The sequence below is a fragment of the Lingula anatina genome, chromosome 6 (genome assembly GCF_051362555.1).
Source record: "Lingula anatina isolate TDL-2025a chromosome 6, LinAna3.0, whole genome shotgun sequence".
Classification (NCBI taxonomy): Eukaryota; Metazoa; Brachiopoda; class Lingulata; order Lingulida; family Lingulidae; genus Lingula; species Lingula anatina.
The window spans coordinates 9,199,443-9,223,858 of record NC_141772.1 but is presented as its reverse complement, the minus strand read 5'-3'; the positions used below and the strand labels follow the sequence as shown (position 1 = coordinate 9,223,858).

The 24,416-nt window shown below is 35.9% G+C and overlaps 2 protein-coding genes across 3 annotated transcripts in view; both read left to right on the top strand.

The window, feature by feature from the left end:
- The first annotated feature begins 5,500 nt into the window (after positions 1 to 5,500).
- LOC106172551 (properdin) lies at positions 5,501 to 19,144 on the top strand. 2 transcript variants are annotated; one of them, XM_087015559.1, is made up of 13 exons: positions 5,501 to 5,733; positions 6,327 to 7,587; positions 12,288 to 12,424; positions 12,867 to 12,957; positions 13,603 to 13,746; positions 14,191 to 14,361; positions 14,682 to 14,852; positions 15,553 to 15,726; positions 16,281 to 16,463; positions 16,620 to 16,745; positions 17,083 to 17,163; positions 17,328 to 17,410; positions 17,772 to 19,144. In XM_087015559.1, the coding sequence occupies exons 2-13, from the start codon at positions 7,536 to 7,538 to the stop codon at positions 17,937 to 17,939; spliced, it is 1,581 nt and encodes a 526-aa protein (XP_086871685.1). In that variant the 5' UTR covers positions 5,501 to 5,733; positions 6,327 to 7,535; the 3' UTR covers positions 17,940 to 19,144. The 2 variants fall into 2 exon arrangements, with proteins under 2 accessions (XP_086871685.1, XP_086871684.1); XM_087015558.1 differs by lacking the exons at positions 5,501 to 5,733; positions 6,327 to 7,587 and adding an exon at positions 11,540 to 11,612.
- Positions 19,145 to 19,882: 738 nt separating this feature from the next.
- The window catches only part of LOC106172556 (uncharacterized), a 45,548-nt gene continuing 41,014 nt past the window's right edge, over positions 19,883 to 24,416 (top strand). Inside the window, exons 1-2 of the mRNA XM_087015556.1 lie at positions 19,883 to 20,223; positions 23,151 to 23,299. Of these exons, the coding sequence (XP_086871682.1) occupies positions 19,968 to 20,223; positions 23,151 to 23,299 (405 nt within the window). The 5' untranslated portion in view covers positions 19,883 to 19,967. The remainder of the gene's footprint in view (positions 20,224 to 23,150; positions 23,300 to 24,416) is intronic.

Sequence of the window (24,416 nt, the reverse complement as noted above, 5' to 3'; positions counted from 1 at the left end):
CCCTTTGTATTTGTTATTGATCCCATCATAGATAAACAATGTACTATTGTGTTTACACAAATGTGTAGATAAATTTGTATAATTCCTTTGAGATATCAATGCGACACGTGATTCCTTATTGCCTTCAGAAGCAAAATTCACACATACATTTTTTTTTCAATTTTTTTCCTTGAAAAAGGGCCCTCTTTTCAGTTCTGACACACTCCCCATTTCTGTTAACTAGTTTACCTTGCCAATTCAGTTAGGAGGTAATAAGGCAGTAGTCCTGCTTTCCCCCTTCATTAGCCAAGTCACACTGCAACTGTCACTGTAAATTAGACCCCGATCCAGCTGTTGTCAAAACCAAACACTAAAGAACTAATTCTTCACTCAGTGGCAGTGTGCACTCTTAGAAAAAACATAATTACAGTGCTGAAATTTAAGCTTGTTTGCAAGTGCCATTAGGGCAAATTGAGAGGGGTATGGGGTACCATTTGAGGATGATGGTTTTGGTAACAGGGGTGTCAAATGTTCCGTGACAATCCGAAAGATTGAGTAAGTGGTGAAATGTCGTAAATGTCATCATTTTAGACACGGAATACATAGCAATGAGGTTATCTGTTGAAAGATTTTCATTGGCATAAATAGAATTAGTAAGCAAGGCAAGTTTCTATTCAATACGTGTTGAGATTGAAATCTTTGAAAAAAAGTTTAAATGATTAATTATAAACAAGATGATTAAACATCTCTCTTTAGAAATACCATTAATTCCTTTTAATTTGAAAAGAACATCCAAGACTCCCACAGAAAAACACAATTTTGTCCTGTTTATGAAACAACAAGATCCTCATGGACGCCACACTGACTAGAAGCTGTGTGAGGAAATATTTTGTAAAATGGAGACCAAATTAACACCATCGGCTTCTAATTCCACTGTTGAAATTAGTCCAGAAGCCCAGAAGGCAGGGTCGGTTGAAGATCTCTAGATTAGTGCAGGACAAATGTCCCTTTGCTCGTGGAGTATTTGTCAAAGATAAAGCAAATATTGATTTTGGTTTTAAATTTTTGGCTGAATTTTAACAAGCAATAAAGATGTTTGGTTGGTCATTTTTGATACCAGCAAAGAGGATATGGTTATTAGTATGAGCATATCCATTTCTTGACCCCATGTAATTCTGCTGGTTATCCAAGTTGGCAGAAGAAAAGGTGTTAACATTATTCATTGGTAACTGCTTCTTATGCACAGTAGACAATTAATTGCTGGATACCTTCCATTTTACAGTAAATAAAATAAGAACTTAGTGGATGCTTTGATAATGTGATCATCTCGTCAGAATAGTTCACTACAAGTGCCCACAAGAAAATCACTTTTGGCTAACTAGCTTTAAAGAAATGCATTATCAAATTATGTTAGAGATGACATTGTCTGATATTTTAAGACATGCTTGAAATTTTCCCATATCCGATGGGTGTGTTCTTATCCGAGTTTCTTACAATTCAATATTTTGTGTCACTTGTCAGTTTAGATAACAATTATAGATCTGCCACTGGGAATTTGTCATTGTTTTCTGTTAAATGAAAACTGATGTTCATGTTTGTGTTGGTGTGTCCTGTGGAACCAAATTAATTTTTCCAGCAACCCGAGCATTCTGATATTGACCCCCCAGTATGTCAAGAAGTTCATAGAAGGTTACGGTATATATAACACTCAAGAAATAAAAAAAAATTGGTCACTTAAAAGCACTGAAAGGGATTTGGGTTTAAAACAATAGGTGTGAAACCCTGAGTTTCAGAGTGCTGAAAATGGGTTTGCATAGAAAATAATTATGCTTGAGGTCTTGGTTTCAGCCGTTGCGCTTCTCTTTGAGGAAGGTTCGATATTCCAAAGATTCGCTATGACAAAAGTTTGCTAATAGTATGCTGAAGGTCCAGCATGACAAAAGTTCAAAGTGGAGTCAGCTTAATCAGCACATGATAGCTTTAAGTAACACCTAGCTGCTCCAGGTGGAGTGTCAGACAATGAAGCTGATTCCACAAATTCACTTATTTAGGGAGAGTCCCCTGCAGAGGTGGACCAACCCAGCTTGCACGATGTGTGAATCTCAATGTCATTTAGGATTTCTTTAAAACTGGCCATGAATATTCTCATCATTGTGCACAAAATTTTGAAAAATTAAAGGGATAATAACTCTTCGTATTAGATCTATATTTCACAATAAAAACATTATAAACAACTCATGGAAATATAATATATTCTGTTTTACCACAAAAAAACAGCAGTTATAGCTATTATTCTGATATCTGAGCTTGTCATCGGATTACGTGACCTCCATAGATGGCTATACTCTGTTAAAATCTCTTAAGAGTTTATAACAACAAAAAAAAAAAAAAAAAAAAACTTTTTAGAAAAAAAACCAGGGACTAACTTTAAATATAGAAATGGATTCATTAACCATTGGTAAGTATGAGAAAATTGTTGATTACTCCAGGAAAGTTCTTTTTTTGGCCAAAACAAACAGTTATTATCCCTTTAAACCTGAAAATTTATATCAGCTAAAAGTACATTGATTCAAGCTCAAAGAGAGATGGTAAGACTTTTCTGGTATAAAGGAGCACCGTTTAGAGCTGTGACTCCCAGGGTGAGGGCGATGAGCCCAGGTCAACCCCCAGCTAATTCAACCCTTATTACCAGCCTGTCTTCTTTGCCAAATTTCTTGCACAGACCTTCTCTTTTATGCCAGAAACATTCTCAAAATACACCGTCTCACAGCAGCTTGGGTGTTAACAAAATGAATTAATTTTGGCATTTTTGCATCTCAACAGATTTGGCACCTAATAGCATCTAGTATTGTTGGGACGCAGTTGTTTCCATTTTTTATCATAACCTCGGATCATTTGAACCAAATTTGAGACCGCTCTGTTGTGGTGTCTCTGGGTGGCAGCTATTTTTGAAAAAATTGTCAAGTTAAAACCCTCGTGAATAAAACTTTTCGACTTGAATTGACACGTGTCATGCAAAGTTTCCAATGTAGAATTGTCTGTAATTTGGTCTATGAGACATTAACAAAACCTGTTTTCACAAGGATAATGATCCTGCTAAGGAAAGTTTGCAGTATATAGTCTGAAACCCCAGTAGATTTGCTTCTCCAGAGTTGCAGTCTGTGCCAATATTTTGCCACAAAAATGTCTGATTTGCACTTAAATTGAGGAACTTATATTGTGATTGATGGACAAAATTGCGATTAAGTGGAAAGGGGAATAAGATAACATCAGTAATAAGTTGAACTGAAGCTTTCTGCAGAGTAACAGTTTTGGTTCCCAAGCTTTTCCTTCCCAGCATGCCCTCTGGCTGAGTTCAATAAAAAAAAATTGTTTGTCTGACTCATCCTTTTTTTACAAGATTTGTTTCATCAGGTCCATCGTGAATTATCCTTATAATGTGAAAATATACAATATTTTTTCACAGGCATGCCATCTTATTAGAATAAACAAGTTTACTTGCTCCACCATTTTAAGTTCCTTACTTGAACTAAACTTAAATTAACAAATTCAAATTTGATTGTTACTATGGATAGTTACTAGGTAATTGATTTATAAGCAAATGCGAAATGGTTTTCTTTGGTTGGTTTTTTTAAAGTACATTCTCTCTTGGCATTTTTTTTTTATCACCATATTATATTTTTATTAGGAACATTTCACAAATAAAAATCACTTTATGCTTCCTCAGCTATTATCTGTGATATTTTGATGAATAGAAGGCATTTTTATGCTTAATTTCCTCAATATACAACCATTTCATATCAATTTGGTGGAATAACATTTTGAACTTTGTCCTTTCCAGTCTCGCTATATTGTTAAGATTTATTACATTATTATGTTACATGAAAAGTGGAGGTCTTATAAGTATATGACAAGTGTGCAGTGTAAGAAGTAACAATCGCGAACTACTTAAGTAACCAATAAATCTTATTACCAGACTTGTGAAATGTTGATGCATTTTGCAGGCAGCCTTAAAGGTACATACGAACCGAGCGTGGATTCCCAGTAACACCTGTAAACCACTTCTACTAGATTCTTATATGACTCAAATAAATTCGACATGCCAAGGGATAAACTGAATAGATCACTCGATCAGCCATAAAAGACCTTTACACTGCTCCTTTCTTTAAATTTTTGGTTGTAAATTTAACCTACTTTCGTGACCTACTTTCCTGCCCCATTGACATACAGCTTAAAATGGCAGCAGAAAAATCCGTTCAAACATAATTTTTTGGTAAAATTAAACAATGCCTTTTGGTAATTCTATTAGTTATACTACTTGAAACTATATACTGGCATTTAGTTGGTTTTTGTGACAAAAAATTGACTTTGTATGCATCTTTAAAGAAGTAATTCCTTTAAAGCCTCTATTCACATTGTCAAATCTTAATTGGTGCCGAAGCTGAAGCCTTGTTGTCATCATTGTAGGCTTTGAAACGTTACCAGCTCAGCAGGAGGTCCCATGTACTCACTGTAATATTCATTTGGACTGGTGCTGAGCTTACAACTTGATCATTATTGTAGACTGTGGTGTCAGTTTTAATCCTCCGAAAAAAAAATTTTATTCAGTTTTTATAAAGTGCTTGTGGCTCTACCAGTTATATTGCCTGCGATAACTATGCCTGTTGCTTTATTGTCTATTTAATTTATAGGAAATGGTTATGTTCTTACGCATGAAGACATGATATTTCTTCAAATTAAAATTGGAAATTCATTTTTCGTGGTGGTTTTCCGTTTTAGGGGACCCTCAGACCTAGTCCCAGAGACTTTTTTCATTTAATCTAAAATCACGTCTGCGTGTTAAATAAGTGTTATATATATTGGTAAACATAAATTATCTTTTTTTTTTAGTAAATTCTGATTTATAATTTTTTTTTTTTTTTTTTTTTTTGCTGCACTGCAATTTTAAGTTTTAAAAAGCATTTATGTGCAATTGATTTTTAAGCTATTGGTGGAACTAAACTGTCACTACTACTCAATTTCACGTCTAATTTTACACAAGCAGATTTCTCTTTTGATTCCACCCCTGTTACTGTAACACATTTATGTGGCCAGCACGCCCCCAAATGAAGCACTCTCATCAAGTTGCTGTTTCCTGACACATTTGATTCCCTGCAGACAAAGTGTGCATAGAGCTGTTCTTTCTTCTTTGGGGATGTGTATGCTCAACCCCTGTGCCAGTTACTTCTAGGGGAGAAAAAGAGGATAAAAATGTATCTCATTTGATTGAACTGTAGAATATGACTACTATATTCAATAGTACTTTCCATCTTTTATTTTAAATATTTCCAAATTACAGATAGTTTTGCAATGTGTTTGAAACATGAATAAGAGGGACTATTCCACCTGACATTTATATTCATAATGCTGGAAGTTTTGAAGGTGTGCTTTTATCATCATGAAACAGTCTTTTCATAAAGTTTCCTTTGTGGCTCCCCATTAAAATAAGATGCTAGTGCCTTGTTCAAATCCCAAACAAAAGCCAGCAAGAGGATCAGGAGAACTCAGTTGCTCCAGTGACGCTTCAGCTGACAGGTGGCAGAACACAGGTAAAACTGAATTTGCCAGAGGACAGAAATGTTTCAATTAAACAGGTGGTGGTGACAAAGGACTGCAGTCAACAGGGTCACCGGGAGTTTGGTTTCCTGAAAGCAGAACAAGATCTGGGAAAGGGGGCTGTGTGGTTGACTAGATATAGGAGCTTGGATCCAAGAGGTACTGAATGTTCATTGTTAACTCATTTTGATGGCAATGTTCAGGGTACCCATTTAGTTGGAGGTTGGAAACGGCAAACGATCAGTAGCACTTCTTAAGATATTTGACATTGTTTTGTTTTTGCAAAATTATAGATCCAATAGAACATATCGTAACGCTTTCATCTGCATAGAAATAATTGTGTTTTAGCATTTATTAATGAAATACCATGTTAGCGATCCTTGTGTTCTTTGAAGGTATCTTTAATTGCCAAAAATATAGATCTGTCTGATGTTTTGTCTAAATCTGTTATTTTTGTAATTATTTTCATTTTTATATGATAATTTCATGTTTTTTTTACCAGACCTTTAAACCATGATACATTTATATTGTAACTATGCCGTTTGCTGTTGTTTTTTTTAAATATATAAAAAAGATTTATTTTTAATCATGTTCATGGGCTCTTATTTGAAAATTAATGGCACTATTTAAAATTGGCATGAAGGTTATGTACGTGCATGATAATTGGTAATTGATAGTGCCCAATGAATAACGACCATGTTTTAGTACGAAAAAGAAAAAGTGCCTTCTTTTGAATCTTATTTTCATTTCAGCACCATATACCCTCACTTTTGGACAGCCCTGAAAGGATTAAGTGCTGGATTTCACTGTAAATCCCAAGCTGTTGGCAGGTAGACTGAAGTCTGTGTGCCGTCGGTGTTGGTAAAGCTTTGTAATACTCTTGTCAGTCACACATAAAAGGAGATTACCCTTGTGGTTTTATCACACTTTACAAGAGCTAGCACTGTATTTATAGTTTTCAATTGTAAATAATAAATCACAGCCCCACGCTATTACCTATTGCCTGCCATTGAGAACAAGCAAGTGTATATACTAACAACAACACACAGGATTCAAGCTGTGCTTTCCCCTTGGACAGACAGGTAGACTGCGGTCTTCATCTTTATCTTTAAGGGATTTGTTTCTTTTTTCTCAACCAGGTAAATACAAGATTTAAATCAAAGGAGAACTTGCCATCTTAGCCGAGAATAATCTGACTGAATCAAAATTCAACACTCGTATGTCAATAGAAAGAAATATTGATCAGGAGTCGGGATATCTGTGTGTATGTGTGCAGTGAGAGTGTTGACTCAGTGACAACAGATAATACACAATCTTATTCACTTTGCTGGTCATCCTTCCTGTGATCACAGAAAGAACAATCAATTTCCTCAAAGGTGAAGTGGAAACTGATACTCTCGGGGGGATCAGTTGTTATCGATACCAAAGATCTTGATTTGGAAAGTAATCCTAGGAGTTTTCTCAGTGGAGCAGTGGAGCTAAAGCAGCATTCTCCTGGTCGTTCTCCTTCTAGAAGAACTCTGTGGGAGGGTTAAATGGATCTTTAGCAGTTTAGCCAACTGGAGATTTCAACTATAGGAGGATTTCCAGAACATTCCATCTCTCTTTTACTCAAGAGATCACCCAAAGAGGGATATCTTGACATTTGCACCAACATATGGAATCCAGTTTATAAACAGGTATATTAATTTCCTGGTAACATCAGTTATATGATATTACCCTTGCTACTAAGGATACCCTGAGGAGAAATCCAGATCAGTGAAGGAAGGGGATTTTGGAAAAAGGAAACAGCTAGGATCACTTTCTCTCGTTGATGAATGACTGCTGGTGATCACCCTGCTAATCAGGTGGAGATAGGAGTATATCGAATTCCGCTTAGACATCTCCTGTGTCATTAGATTGCATATCGCTTGGTCAGATACTTTGGTGGAGATTGGTCAGTTTGACTGGACAATACAGCAATGTGGAGGGAGCTTATTGTATTGTGTTTGATGGCCAGTTGTCTAGAGACAGGTAAATATGCAAATTTTTCTTTATTTTAATTCTCTTCTCAATTCTTTAACACTTCAATTTGTAATTCTTTTTTTTATTATTAATCTTGGTAGTATTAGCAAAGTGTTTTTTTATATTAACTAAAGTAAACAGAATCCCATGAGGGTCATTGGGGAAGATATCTTTTATATCTGCCAAGCTCTTACCCTCAGCAAATAAAGTTTCATTACTACAGTACTGTAACTTTAACTCCATGTGCACATGTACTAGCTAGTATTAAATTATTACCAACTATCAAGAAATTGTACATGTTGATTGGCTTTGAATTTTTTTTTTTACATATTTTCCTATTAAATGTAACATAAACCCTTTTTGCACAGGCTACAGGCATCTGATTGAGAAGAAACAAAGATAAAGTTATGTAGCATGATTTCACCATAGCTGAAAGTTTAATGCACCATCAAAAAGTCAATCAGCTGCATGGAAAATTGAATACTAACAGGGCATAATTGGATTATAGATAATGTACTTGGATTGCCTCAATTATTTTGTTGTTATGGTTACACTGTTTTGTATAACATTACGGAACATTTAATAGTCCAGGAAATTTATTCATTTATTAGGATATTTAACATAAAATGATGATAAGCACATTAAGAAGAATAAGAACAAAACAATTGGCCTTTTTAAAACTAAATGTGTTACTCGTGATTTAAGAATTTTAAATAGAGAAAATACCCAGTGCAGATAACAATTAGGCCTCTCAGATTAAAAAAACATTGGAATTTTAAGCAAAAATTAACTGGAAAGGTGCCGTTTGCAGGTGCTCTGAACCCACGCGACCCTTGTGTCAGTACAGTGTCACCTCTGCAGGTTAATCTCCATAATCTCTTCCCAAGAGCTTCAGGTGACATCTTTGTTACTCTGTAGCAACAAATAAGCCTGATTTATCAGGTGTATAATTCCTCCACTTTTCCTCTCAGAGCAAACATATTTGCTGATAAGCAAGTATAGGTGCGATCTTGCTTTGAGATTGCGTGCCTATCATGAGCTAGTTCAAATACTAATACTGCATGGGTAAATAGTCTTTAAGTGTTTTCACATACCTGTAGCACTGGAAGACATTTCTTTTTTTTTTTTTTTTTTTTCATTTCAGCTAAAATGACTTAAAGTCTCTTGTAAATCTTTAGATCATATTAGTAGATCTGTCACAGTTGGGTGCTTTTTTTACTCTATTTTTTTTTTTTTTTTGCACTTTTTTCTTGTTAAATCTATCCTTGTTTACACTCTATTTTTAACACAACAAATCCTCATGGGCTGAAGTAGACCTTTACTTAAATAGTTTTAAATGCTACCATTTGATAAGTTTTATAAGTATATACTATAGATCCTTTAAATGTACTGCCAATTAAAGTACATTTGCATTTTTCATTATACACCAGTAGATGTTTCAGTGATCACTTACATACAATGTTGTTTGACCCAGAGTCAATTTACCATTCACTCATGATACATATTTTATTATCTTATCTTTTTGAATTGTACTCCTTGCTGGAGTCTGATCTTTCTTTACTAGTAATTGTGTATGTGGCAGATATAGAGTGTGAAGTTGTCAGTCTCCTTTTTTCCAAGACAACGTGATCAATTGTGCCCCACCTCTTATCAAAATGGATGAAAGGATTTGAGGCCCTGCATCAATGCTGCTTAAATCTCCATAGCAGGGAGAGCTGGGCAGAGCTGTTAGGGGGCTCAAATGAACCCCCCCCCACGCCCACCCCACCCCCCTTTCCTGTATTAAAATGAAATTGGATTCACCAGACTGAGTGCTGTATATACTTCATTACGGTAAAGTCTTGAAAATTTCGTCGTTCTTGAAAATTTCGTCGGCAGACGATTTTCCGCCGACGTAATTTTTTTCCCTTTGAAAACTTCGTCGACCTAGAAAATGAGGTACTCGATAATTTTTGAAAAGTTCGTCACCAAATATGGCCGCGTTGTCCAGCTCAAACATGAAGGTAATGCGTCAGTTGATTCAAGACAATGATACGATCAGGATATCATTGCCGATAACACTCTCAATGGGAGATAGGAACAATGGTGCGCCCCTGCGAGCGGTTACTCACAATATAGATGGTTTAGATATGAATTCCTGTTCTCAATTGCGGGAACGTCGGCCTTTGTCTTTAGTTGCATTACTATTACCTGGCTTAAGGTGCGTTATCAAGCCGGCAAATAGACGACACAGGCCGCGGCTTTGTCATTTGTAACGCCGTTATTGTTATCGGCGGCTGTCCTAAATGAGGAAGACACAATGAAAAAATCAAGATATTATCTGGAAGTGAAATGTACCCGTCACTTCTATTCATGTCCATGTTCAATTTAGGACCATTTAACGATTACCTGGCTCGTACATGGAGATCGTTCGCAATGCGAATGGGACGAGATGGCAATTTTCATATCTTCAGCGGAGAATCGTTCGCGTAATATCGTCAACAGATCGTTCGCGATCCAAACGAGACGAGAAGATAAGATATTAGTTCAAGGAACTTAAATTGCGGAAGATCGTCAACGGGAGATCATTATTTTAACTCCCTGTAAATTTTTAGGAAGTTACAGATGGTAATTTTAGAAGGCCTGACACTCAATCCTGGGAAAAGCCCTGCATGCAGCAAACGTTCCCAAGTGCGTATTTTTTTTAACATGTCGCGTCCAGGTTATGATGCAAGGTTGCAATCAGGCTTATCTTGATCCTTCTCCTCTATCAGGAGGTATGTTTCTTACCGAGAAAATTATTCTCAACATGTTTTCGGGTACAGTTAGTTAAATATAACTTAATCGAGATTCACTAATAAATAGATTATTATTTACCACCAGAAAATGACTTAGGAAGTAGTAATAAATGTCCCACCATATAGGAGGGTCAAAGATAACAGTCGCTAAGGATAAAAGTCCAAAGGCCGGATTTTTGAAAATTTCGTCATGCCCAGGAGTCTGTGAGAGGTAATTTTGAAAAATTAGTCGGATTTACTCAATTAAAAATATTAATTATTTTTTAAGCGACGAAATTTTCAAGACTTTACCGTAGCTTTGAAATAAATTTAGTAAATTGAATTCTGAATTTCTTCTGTATGCTCACTCTATTATAGTTTGTAATTAGAAGATGCTTCCACAATTTGTTGACATTTGACCAAGCTCTTTTTACCAGCAGGGAATTTTGAGAAAATGATTGAAAAGAATTTGCTCAAGGTAGAAAATAGATGGTATTTGCAGCTTTCAGGAAAAGGTAATAGCTGTTACAGGAATTGGACTAGACACTCTAAAAATAGGGCCAAAATTTGTGGGAGAATTTTATGAAGATCCTTGGTAAAATTTGCTGACAGATGATAAATGATGAACCACCCCATGCAGTAATACATGAAAAGGAATATTTGTGCATCTCCTTTTGCAAGATGTCTCAGTGTTCATACGGTAATGGCTCTATCTTTTCAATGGAAAAAGTGTGGATTTTACAGATTCTTTATTTTTTAAGTCATAAATTAAACAAAAAAATTAAAGCATTACTATTTAGTGGTACAGTAGCATCAAAATAGAAATATAGGCTACCATAATAGTTCTATTCTATGCAGTAAAGGCACCAGAAATGTTATATGCTAAGTATATAATTTTTTTGTGGTTCCAAATTATGTGTATAAAAAGTTGATTGTTTTTTGCCCAATGAAAAGACCGAGCTGTTACTATAGTTTTGTCACCCTGAGTTTCAGAGGAAATTCACCTCTATTATCAGCAATAAAAACAAAAAAATATACTTACATTTATAATAGGTCACCATGTTAAGTTTTCAGTAACTGCTGATCCTTAGGGTGAACATACCGAGATCTGTTTATTTATTAAACTTTATTTATTGAGGGTAAAGACAAATGGTAAATATAAAACTTATCTTCCCTGGTATGGCCCACGTTATCTCCCCTGTCACCGTCACATTCTAGACATGACGGAAATTCTTCTGGTCTCATCTAGATTTGGAGAGAGAACTTTTAAAAAGTCAGGTGCGTACATTGTGGTTTGTTTTGAAATTAATTTTTGCTAGTTGAGTATTTTGATTCAGTGGTAAGAATTTTACTTGCCAGCACTATTGTAGCTGGCACTGGTGAGAGTTTTTCTTGCTGGCACCAACTGGATATTAATTAATTGTCTCACTTCACTACACACTGTCACACATTTTCATATTCTCTAGCTGTCTGTGGAAGTGAAATTGTCTATACCAGTAATAATGTTAAGTGCACTTATCCAAAATAATCTGGCTAATTGTGCATGACTGATATTTTTTGTGTGAAATATTGATCGCGACAGGAAGTGGAGTTGGGATTCTTGCTAGTGTGCGTCATTTAGCAATTTTCTGCTCATGATTGCAAGATGAGGCATTAATATTTTGTACAAACTATTTTTTTATATGACTTGATATCTTTGTACTTATACGATCTTCATTATTAAAAATTAATATTATCTATTAGAAAAAAGAAAGAAATTCCTTAAAAGACCTTATAAATCTTTCAAACATTTATCTAGAATTCACTATCATCCAGTCACAGGTGCTGATTGATATCTTAATACACTTGTACTCTCTTCATTATTAAAAAAAAATCAATATTAACTATTAGAAAAAGTAAGAAATTCTTATTCCTCGTTCAAACATTTGTCTAAAATTCGCTGTCATCATTCAGTTACAGGTGCTGATTATTACTGTTTCCGCCGCTATGTGACCAAGGTTTCAGGATGTAAAGGTATCGTACGCAGGAAGTATCCCACCCCACAGCACTGCTGTGCCAGAAGTAACGCAGATGGCTACGCAGTGGCTCTGGTGAGCTATTATTATATTAATACGTTTTTGATCCAAAGAATAAAACCCACCATTTTGCCGTTGTATACTAGTTACATGTTATAAATTTAAACTTTTATGTTTTTGACTGAAAAAGTAATTTATTTTATCATTCTTGTTGACTCATGTTTTTATAGTCTTTTACTGTAACAGTTATACACATTCCTATTGAATGAAATAAATACTACAGTATTTTCATCATTGTCAGCTAGATTGTATTAATTTTAAAACTGGTTCAATGCTAAATATTTGTCCATTTCAGTCTGTTATGATACCAATACACAAATTTATGTTATAATAATTGCAAATGTAAAAGAACAATTATATGAGTTGAAATGCATTCAGTAATTGGTCTTTGCCTTTTGTAAAGCATTTTATTTTCAAAGTCATTTTACTGACATTCTGTATTTTCTTTCCATTTCAGGTCTCGCTTGGGAAGAAGTTTTATGAATGTAGAAAATGCAGTGATTTGATGAAGACCACCCCAGCAAAACCCCCGCTACATAAGATGGGAGGTAAATAAATGAAAAACACACCACTGTACTGCTGCTACTACTGCTGTTGTTACTGCTGTAACAGTAACTACAAACACTGTGAAATCATAAAAATGATGACAATGATTAATATATGATGGTATAAAGGTAAAATATTTCTGATATAATACAAAATATCACCATCTGAAATACAATGTACAGTGAAGTTGATAGCCATACCATCATAATTTGTTGTTGAGAGATGATTTTTTTTATACTTTAAAATCTGTTAGTTTTAATACATTTTACATTACAAAAGCTTTCCAACATTAAAATATAACATCAAACAAAGCATTTCAGAAGTTTGAAGAAGGAGCAGTTTTAACATTTTTGGGGTTGGGTTATATTTTTTTTTTCTTTCTTTTTTTTTTTTTTGGCATGTAAATTTAATTTATTTGTGTTGTGTTGGAAACTCTTGCCATATGCACTTATATGATATATGAAAAACACTTTTTGACATACTTTAAAATGATCCAACCTTTCAAACTAGGATGAGGAAACACTTAACTCCTCTACATCTCCTGTGGTAGTACATGTATGTAACTGATCACATGTCAACCTAGCTACTTGGCTACCCAAGTGCTTTGTACATACCATTCCAGGTTACCATTATTTTCATATTTTCAGAATGGGCCAAATGGGGAGAGTGGGGCAAGTGCAGTAAGTCTTGTGGAGCTGGAGCCAAGCAGAGAACACGGCTATGTCCTGCAGGTGGCTGCCCCGGCACTCCAGACCAGATGAGACCTTGTATGGACAGACAGTATTGTCCAGGTCAGTATGGGGTATTGTCCAGGTTAGTATGGACAGACAGTATTGTCCAGAATAGTATAGACAGACAGTATTGTCCAGAATAGTATAGACAGACAGTATTGTCAAGGTTAGTATGGGAAGACAGTATTGTCCCGGTTAGTATGGACAGGTAGTATTGTCCTGGTTAGTATGGACAGGCAGTATTGTCCAGGTTAGTATGGACAGACAGCATTGTCCAGTCAGTATGGACAGGAAGTATTGATTTGTCCCCTGGGAGCTTTTCCACTTTGTTTCGAGTGCAATAGAATGTACTAAAAAGTATATTATCCCCTAGCTGCTCAAGGAGGCATGCTATTCAATTAATCTAATTGCATTCAGCAAGAGTGTCAGCAGAGTTGGATCAATTTACCTAGTTTGATAGTTTCATTGGGGACACACCCATAGGCCCTACATGTTTTATTCCAGTTGATGGAGGTTTTGGTCCTTGGCATCCCTGGGAGTCCTGCTCTGCTAGCTGTAATGGTGGAATTCAGAGAAGACAGAGGTTCTGTAACAGCCCCAGGCCGGAGCATGGAGGCAAGGACTGCGTGGGTAACACTACACAGAGTCAAGTCTGTAAGACACAGCCTTGTCCAGGTAGGACATGTTGGGTTCAAAACAGGCATGCGTGTGTGTGTGCATGTTGTTTGTGCATGTGCATTGTTTCTGGACTGTTTGAGATACATGTATTCATGAATTATCTTTAAGATTCAACTTCCTATTGGCAATAAATAAATTAATAAATAAGAAAGAAGGAAAATAAATGGAATCCATAATTGAAACTCTCCTAGGTGCCTTGATAATATAAAAGATTTAGAATTTCACAGCAAAAATGCAACTTATCTGTCCAAGCAACCTTTCCCAAGAAAATAAACCATGATTTGTATTTACATTCTATCACTGTGTCATTGCTTCAGTTGATGGTGGTTGGGGTGCCTGGTCAGGCTACAGCACCTGCAGTAAGACGTGTGGTAATGGCAGACTAGTACGAAGCCGAGAGTGCAACAACCCAGCGCCACAACATGGCGGCCAGGAATGTACAGGGATGCACAAACAAAAGAAACGATGCACACTTAAGAAGTGCCCAAGTAGGTGATCACAGAATTATTAACTTCAAACTGAATAATGTTTATGATTATACAGTCATATAATAAATTGGTTAAATTAATTTTTAATGTGTCTCTTTTCTGAGCTACCCCATAAATTATGTACCTCTGTAGGCCTTAATTATCATTAATAACCTTGAATTGCAAATCAAGGCATGTAATATTTTATGAAAACTTAAGCCAGATGTGTTCCATTTTGTTCTAAAAGATTATCATATGTGAAGTGATTGAAATAATTGTAATAGCCCTGAGGTGCAGTAAAGTTCTACTGGTAATTAATTCAAAGAGTAAGTGTTACTTACTACAGGCTCATAAGTGACTTTTTACCATAAAGCTTTTGTGTAAGTAGATAAAATTATACCCAGAGGGGCCCTTTGCCCAGCAAAAAGCAGGGGTGGATCCAGAGCTATTTTCTGACAGTCTTCCAAATTATCTTTGTTGATTCATCTTCCAATTTTGACCGTCTTCCAACAGAAAAAATTAGATACCTGTCAATGAAAATTTGAAAATCTGACCGTCTTCCGGAAGACCCAGAAGACGGCCTAAATCCGCCCCTGAAAAGGGTGTTCTAATGAACCCCCCTGGCTACAGGCCTGTACTACTTAATTACTGAGCAGAATTATAACTTATTATAATTCAATTTCAATGCAATTAACAAATTGATATGTTTTTTGTCCAATAGTTGATGGTGATTGGTCATTGTGGACTGACTGGACTCCATGCTCAGTGACATGCGGGACAGGCAGCCACACAAGGTCGCGAGAGTGTGTGGCACCACGACCACGTTTTGGTGGCCGGCCATGCACTGGCAATGACACTGATGTACTCTCTTGTTATGTGGATATAGCATGTCCAGGTATTGAAAAATACTTAATTTTTTTTAAAGTTTGACATGGGGTAAACACACACACACACACACACACACACACACACACACACACACATGCACACGACACAAACAGATCTCTTGGTTGGATGAATGCATGAAAGATAAAACTGTATATAAACAGTTTGCAGAACAAGATTTCCTTAACTTTTAAGTGAAAATGCCCATATTTGCCTCTCACCCATTTGAACATGGATGGATGGATGGAAATATACCATTAATGTGTTAGGGCAATATACAGAGTCAATGGGGATGGAAATGGGAGCTGACATGTACATGTATTTGTTCCAAAAGTAACCTCTAAGGCAGCATGATCATAATTATAAGAATTGTTTAAATTTATCAAACACCAAATATATATTTTAATATCTTTTGATTATTATAGATTAATTTTGTAACTTTTATGTCCATGGACTTTCAATCAACATTTTAAAAGGTATATATTGAACAAAACAATGTTTCAAGAAAATTTATTTATTCATTAAAAAAAATTATTTATTTTATTACCTTTCGTTTTCCATCAGTTAATGGTGGCTGGTCGTCGTGGTCCTCCTGGAGTACGTGTGAGGCTCCACCGTGTAGTGGTATCAGAGGGGTGCAGCTCAGATTCCGAGCTTGTAACAACCCCAGCCCCAAACTGGGCGGCCTTAACTGTATGGGAGATGCTACTGAACAAAGGAAGTGTCACAACAATATAACATGCCCAAGTAAGTACTTATACTGTACAGTCTGACATGTACTATACCCAGTACATGCAGTTGACTCTTCACAACTCGGACACAGTTCTGCACCATGCTGTTCTTGATCTTCCCTCTTTTCTTTTTACCCAAAACATACGTAATGTGTGTGTTTCTGTATTTCAGGTCATGGTGACTGGTGTTCGTGGGCGGAGTGGGGTGTGTGTTCCCAGTCCTGTGGGAGTGGCTACAAGGCAAGGTTCAGGAACTGCTCCTGTCCAGAACCACAGAACAATGGCAATGACTGCATAGGTGATTTGTTATAAAATGATACATTTTGTTAATTTGTAATAGTTATGTATTTAATGAGAGAGTGACTGTTCTGATTCATACAGGTTTATCTTTTATATATCAGTTAATATATGTTTTCATTTTCACCTTGTCACTCTCTTTGTAATTTTTAAGAATTGTGAAACGTAAATGATTGATAATTAAATTAATATGATTAACGTTTGTAGAAAAAAAGTTAGACTATATACTTTACTTCATCAATGTTTCCACAATATTTGGTGTATAACTAATATAGCGTTTTAATTAAACCTACTTCTTAAAGTATTGTGCTCATCTTTTCAAAATAATTTATTTTTAGGAAGCAACTATGAAATTGTAGCTTGTAAAAGCCTCTTGTGTGGTAAATCAGTACCAGACACTCAAATAAGACAAAGAAAAGGTAAGATCTGAGAGCCATAATATTACAACAATTTAACTATAATGTTTTGATATTTAAATATCTTTTTCACATTTAATAATTCTGGCATGCAGTGTATATGACAGGCTGAATAAAAATGTTGATGTTACGTACTGCATGGGCATGTTTCTATTTTCTTACTCCAGGATGTTCCACCAGAGGTCACTCTGAGGGGTCAGGGTCAGGAGGAGGCTGGAATTCAGATGGGAGCGAAGTGGAGTGCGATCAGGTTAGTGGTCCATGGGAATTTTTTATTTCCTATTAATAATTTTCATCATTTGTTTGTTTGTTTAGTCTTTCTTTAACTGTTTTAATCATACATACACCTTTGTATTTATTTGTTTGTTTGTTTGTTTGTTTGTTTGTTTATCATTTATTTAATATTTATTTGTCTATTCCCTTTCAATAAATAAATTCTTCATTCTTTCAATACTGGCCATGTATATTTGTAGTGATTTTAAGGTGTTTTTTTAGTGGTTATTTCTAAAAGACTATAACTACTTACATCGGATACAACAATCAGTTCTTAATATTGTTTTTCTTGAAATATGTTAACCTTGAAATTGTTAATTATTTTTTGTCAATTCCAGGAGGATGACTCAGTTATGAATGATGATGACGAAGTCGGGAGCAGTCAGGGTAGCGGCTACGACAAGTTCTACGAATATCCCTACGGATTCTTTAACTTCAATCATCTTTATCACTACAAGAAGTATAACAGTTATGATAAAGAATACTCTTCAAAAGACAAAAACTGACAGAACAAGTTTTGTGTAAATGTATTTATGCGTAAATCAGAAGGGATGGTTTTAAACCATTATGACATTATTGTGAAAAGGATGCTCAAAACATCATAAGATTAAATTATGGGAGCTACGTACAAATAGATTCCAATATCTGTCCTTCCAATCCAGGAAATCTTCTACTTGCATACTTTTGAACATAAATTCTTTTGTTTCTACACTGTACATGTTATTTTTAAATTATTGTTGTTATGAACATGATGATACCCAGTATAAGGAACTGCTCATATTATGAACATTATAACTGGTGATCTCGCTTACCTGTCAAAGCCACATCATAAGAACTACATATTACAATGAATATTACAGAAGATCCTTCCAAGACTTTTAAAGTAACAATACTCAAATGGCTTCTCTCTCAGTCAGGAGCAATCTCTTATACTATACATATTTGTCCATGCAGACCCAAAGAAATTCAAAGAAATTTCAATTGTAGGGAGAACTTTAATTACCATTAAGTAAAAAAAAAAGGGGGGAGGGGAAATCCCTCTTAACCCCCCCCCCCCCATCTGTCCCCCCTTTTTGTGTTTAAAGACAGATGCTGCTAAAAAAAGTTTTAAGGTGGAAGAAGCTCAAGCCCTCATTTCCTCTGGGGTCTGTGACTGTGAAATAAAGAACATGATGAAAAGAATAAGCCTTGTTAGCTAGCTGGTTGAGCTAGCTGGCAGCTCAGCACAGCGTGTGTGCACTATTGTGCAGTTGTGATGGAAGAAATAAAAAATAAGATTGAATTATTTTTGGTTCACGAGTATCGCTGAGTAGTGTGTTTATAACTGGTAAGATTTGGTGTCAGATCGATTCAGTGATGATATATTGAATGACTCTACGTACCTAGAATATGGTGAAGATTTGTCAACATTGTTGTGAAATGATTTTGGTATTTGTGATTGATAGGATAAACTTAAAACAATGACATGATGCTTACACTAGTAATGTTAATAATTTTTCTCATTTCAAATTGGTTTGAAATGAATGTTAATGACTTAATTCCAAAAAAATGTACTTGTGGAATGTGTATGTAAGATCATTTCATTAATTGTAACTGTTTTTTTCTCAGAATGTTCAAGCAGTGATCATTCTCAGCTAATAAAAGTTGTAATAATTATATGTCTGAACTGTAGGAGTAAAAAGTATCACTTGAAAAAAATATTGTCCCTATATTTGAGCATTTCAAGTTAACATAAATGATTTCTTTGAAAAAAAAAGTACTTGTCCCAGCAGGCACACAACGTTGATTCAACGTTGAATCAACGTTGTGTGCCTGCTGGGGTGGCACCAATTAAAATATGTTACCCCCCCCCCCCCCCCCCCCCACGTGTACTTGGAAAAAAAGGCTTAACCAAGCATTTCACATTGCTGTGCCCCTCATTACTCTGTTTTGCACCTGTCTTTATCCTTATGCGACTACAATGCAACAGTAGGCAACAATCTGTGGCATCTTTAATAGTGTGTGTGTGTGTGCGTGTGTTTGTACATGGAGGGGGAGGGGTTAGGTTGAATGGTGCTTGGGCTACTCCTTTGCCATACGTAAGCAAGTGTCTGGTTACTAGAATTGTTAGCCCTAGAAAACTGGGGATATTTTATACAACTACTTTCATTATACACCAGGGAAATTAAAATTCAAATGTAAATAAAACTTTTACAGGGCCACAGTCCAATTTAGTGCAAATTGACATAAATTTAGTTCTTTGATATCAGATTCGGTATTGTCATCATTACTGGTGGGGTTTGCGCCAATATTATTTTGAAAAAAAAGAGAGAGGAGGTCGCCTGTCATCACCATTTGCCAGTATATTGCTTTCATTTTCCAGTGGATCAATTTTCTACGATTGCAGTAGGTGAGATTTTTGCAAGTAGCCATTCAACGCAGCGCTTACATACACGTCATTTCTAAAAACAAACACCCGATCTGATTGGACCAAAGACACATGGAGTCGTCCCTGTAGGAAGCGCGACAATGTTTTGGAACAAAATCTTGCACGAATGTCATTTGAAATGGAGAATTTGTTCGACAAACTGATACAGAGCGGCTCCATTGGATCCGATGGCATTGCTGACAATCAGCACACGGACAAGACCGCCTCTGTCCTGGGGAAAACCCCACCGAAAAAAGAGGAAGAGGACTCTGTTGCTCCTAGCCCTGTTGTGTCACGTAGGGGGTCCTCGATAGACAGTGATTTGGCTACAGACGATATAGATGGCCTGAAGAAATTCACTATCCCGAAGCAAAATAAGAAAGGTAAGCTTATTTATCGTTTTTGAAGTGCCATGGCGTTGCTTTCATTTTTTTATTCAACCCACGAGTGGTACTAAACAACGCACTTGTGGTTGTCTTGCAAGTCCTGTGCATTTTGTGCATTACCTCAATCAAGGGTCTTTTCCGGTGAATGAACCAGGATCAAGTCTTGAATTACCAGAATTAACAACAAAAGCATTTATTCATATCCATTCTATTATTCTCCCGTGTTCCTATCAAAAAGTGCAGTACTTTGGGCACAAAGGTCAAGCACTGAACCCTGAGAATATCCATATATATTCCACTGGCAGGCAACTTCACTATGTGTTATTAAAATGCTAGTAATACTATTTAAAGTTTTGTCCACTGATCTGTTTAAAATAATCCTAAAACAAGACAATTTTATGTGCAAGTATTTTTATAATAATCAGTATGTGCAGCCCATTGTTTTCTTTCCTAGAGATTGTTCTTCTACTGGTTATAAACCGTTTAAGAGAAACTGTTGTTAGCGACTGCTAATATTTTTTTAAGCTTGATTTTTGGAAACAAATGCTGAGCTTGTAGTCCTCCAAAGTTTTTGCATAGAGAAGTTTGAAAGTGCTCTTCTTTCAATTGGTTGTTTATAAGATAACCCAAATTGTATGACTTCATATGAATGCATTTTAATGAATCTGTGTCGGGCAGCCTTATTATACCCTAGGTTCTAGATTCCGGTATTGCCAGCTGGATCTTGATTTCATATATAACCCATAGTAGCAATACCAGACTCTAGCGAACAGTGGCAACTCGGGGGCGTTCTTCTTCAAAATTCTGCCTGGGGCGCTTCCATATTTGGAAGTCACACGTCACAGCTGTATCTGCCTGGATCCGTATTTGGAAGTCATAAGTCTCGTACGTCACAGGTTTGGCTGCCTGGAGCTGTCTTTCCCGCCTTGTGCTGAAGTCTCGTGCAGGCGAGACAAGAAGCAATTAAAGTGCCTGACGCGGAGTTAGATGTTTGAAATGAAAATATCTTGCAGTCGAAGGTCAGTGCCACAATACAAGCAACATTCTGCTGTAAAAACTTATTTTCGTGTAGCCATTGCGCAGCCCTTATAGTGGTATCGGGCATACAGTGTAGCTGTCAAATTTGGCACACGGCAAGCACATGTATTGTGCACGTGTATATCTCAGGACTAAATGTTCTTTGATAAGCAAAAAATACAAAAACATTGGATATATCTTTTCTTTCCGAAGAATATTATTTATTTTTTCACCTTACATCTTAAATACAGCAGATAAAATTAAATAAAGCAGAATTAAATTTGTTTTACATTTTATTTTGGTCTGATGACATTCAACTGCATTTTCACTGCGGAGCAGTTCTATTTGATTGATGGAAAACTTTCATGGCCGCTGGTCTTCAGAGTTAGTAAAAGCGACTCCACCACAAGGTATATTTAGCAAGCTAGCTTTTACGTTGCTCTGACGCTCAGGGTACCTTATTAGTACAGGGGCGAAAATTGCCATTTTGATAAACTGAATAATTTAAATAAAATTATTTCAATTCTCTAACTTCAATTCCCCATGGATTATCTGGATCTGAGTTGAAGATGAATTTCTAGTTGACAATGTGAAATTTTATGATCATTTTTAACAAAAGAGATTCACTTATAAAACTGTAAACTGTCATATAGGGGTAGGTCTTTGTTTGACCGAACCATCACTTAATCATTTACTAGAAATGCAGCCCTTATAGTTTCAATTTGCTTTTCAAATTTTGCATGCATGTACCAGTAGCAACTACTATAGTCCTATTGTGAACAGCATTGAGTGCTTGAGGCAAATTATTTTTGTTTTTATCATCAGTGCATTACCATATGATTATATTTCTACTAGTAATTATATGTGTTCCTTTATCAAAAAGGGAATTTATGGGAGTATTTTTTGCCAATTATAGATATATCCAGCTCAGTTGTATGCTGTTCTTTTTTTATCTCTTCCACCAAAGGAGGTCATTTAGTACTTTTTTATCAGTGTTGATGTAATAGTTACAAGATATTTTTAAAAGTGAATCACTATCGTTGATTGAGGTAATGTTCACATTTCTTCAAGAGATCAAAAAAAAAAAAAATGTGTACATTTTTGAATGATCGCGGGCTAAAGGTTTTAGCAAGATTTTTAAAACTTAATTTCATTATTAGTAAGTTACGTTTTACCTTCAGGTTGATGAAAATCTGCGCTGTCAAGATGCTCTTTGTAAAATATTTTTTTCTAAGGTATTTTCTGTCTGTTTGCATTGTCAGTAAAGGTCTAAATATCTGTAATCAGATAAGGTAAGAGCATTGTTACTTTTCAATTTCCTCATTTACATCACCTCGTGTGTATTATCAAGGTTTTTTTCAGCATGTATCTGCAGCCAGACTATAATTTCTCTTTGTCACTGTCTGTTACAGTTGTGCTTGTCTTTTTGGGTTTCAAATATCATATTAGTAACTTACAGAGAAAAGTCATACTGACATTGCACTTGTCACATAATGATATATATGAGTTGTGGGCTTCAAGGGACCATTTTTTTGTAGCTGTTGCTATTTTCAGCCATTAGTCTTACACTTTGAAATGGAGATTGAGATGGTTATGTAGCAGTAATAAATAAACTTCTATAAACTGAAACCAGTTGTGGACTTTACAATTAACTTCCCCCAGAAATATATACGAGCAAGCTTAATTTTTCCATGTAACACTGTCAGTGTAGTTAAAATTATTGATAGCCTCATATAATTGTATGGGTTAAATTTTTCAGGATTATGCTTTATTTGCAGATTTTAGTTTTCATTCTGATCATTTTCTAAATGCGATGAAAAATGGCAAGGAACGTTTTCAGGATTTTCAGTTTATACATAATTCAGCCATAGAACTGAGAGGTTAATGATGGATTTTCTGTCTTGCAGGTCTCCTAGAAGTAGTTGACCTCGGCTCCAGAGAATATCTCCAAGACCTCTATCCACTGATACAGAGGAGTTTTAGGGATCCCGCAGCAGAGAAGAATTTTAAATTCACCAAAGCATGGCTGGTTCACAATAAATTATTACAGAAGGTGGTGGGTATTTAAAAAAATATGAGGTTTTATATTTTACAGAAGAAACAGTGGATCAAAGCTTTGGGTGTTGAACAGTAATGTTGATACCATAGAAGAAAAAAAGTACAATAAAGCTTTGGGTGTCTAAGGATAATTAAATATGATGTTTAAGGGAAGTAATAGTGTGGAAAACTTTTACAAGCATGTGTCTGCTTTGTGGAAGAGAAAGGTGCGGTAGATGCCACCTTCCCCTCTTTTGCTTTAGGATATGATGAGCAATAGAAAACCTGTTTGCTGTCATGAGTGTGTCATTCTGAAGACACGTGCCTAACGATATGGGATCGTCTGGGGCTGCGTGAAACCAAAGGCCCCTTCCCACAACCCAATCTTGCTAGCTGGATCGATCTAACTTGGCAGGGATTCTTGCTAATTTGTATGCAGTGTCTTCGGCTTCTATCAATATCTGGCACACCTACTCAGGGGCGTGCCAGACACTTAAGCTGATTACACTAAAAGCCCCACAGAGTAGGATCAATCCAGCTAGTACAATGGGTTTATGGGAACACAGTCTAAGAATAGGTTTCACCTAGGCTGGATAGTTCAATCCTAAGGAAATCCGAAGGATAACATTTATTGTTGTTCTCTTGACAGTCATACTTTGGTAAAGTAACATTTCCCAAAGGCCAGGTTTTTATTTTTGTCTCGGATATTGCTATCCACTTGTTAATAGTTGCTGTTATCCTTAGGATAACAAAGCTTTGTTATCCTTAGGATAACAGTCTAGAGGATAGCAATTTTTTTCTAATTAGCATTATCCGACGATCCCATTATCCGTGGGATAGCAGTATCCAGTATTGATAAAACTGGACCAGGTGTTTAGCCATTATTTTGATATAGGATGTCCAGGTAAATTTTCATACTAAGGCAGGCTGTACTGTATAGGTTCCATATGATCTAATAATTAAATCTGAAAAGTTGAATGTTTGAAATTAAAACAAGGAGTCTAGAAGACAGTTGGGCTGTTGCCTGGCCAGCACTCCTGCTCCCCCCTCTCCCCCCTTAACCCCCCCCCCCCCCCTTAACAAGTGTCCATCATCCTAAAAATGCAGCTTTTCTTCACCAACTTCATTTCCCCTGA

Coding starts and splice junctions, on each gene's coding strand:
- LOC106172551 (XM_087015558.1), top strand. CDS start 11,555: ATGACGGAAATTCTTCTGGTCTCATCTAGATTTGGAGAGAGAACTTTT. Junction 16,746..17,082: donor CAATGGCAATGACTGCATAG/GTGATTTGTTAT, acceptor ATTTATTTTTAG/GAAGCAACTATGAAATTGTA. Junction 17,411..17,771: donor GCGAAGTGGAGTGCGATCAG/GTTAGTGGTCCA, acceptor TGTCAATTCCAG/GAGGATGACTCAGTTATGAA.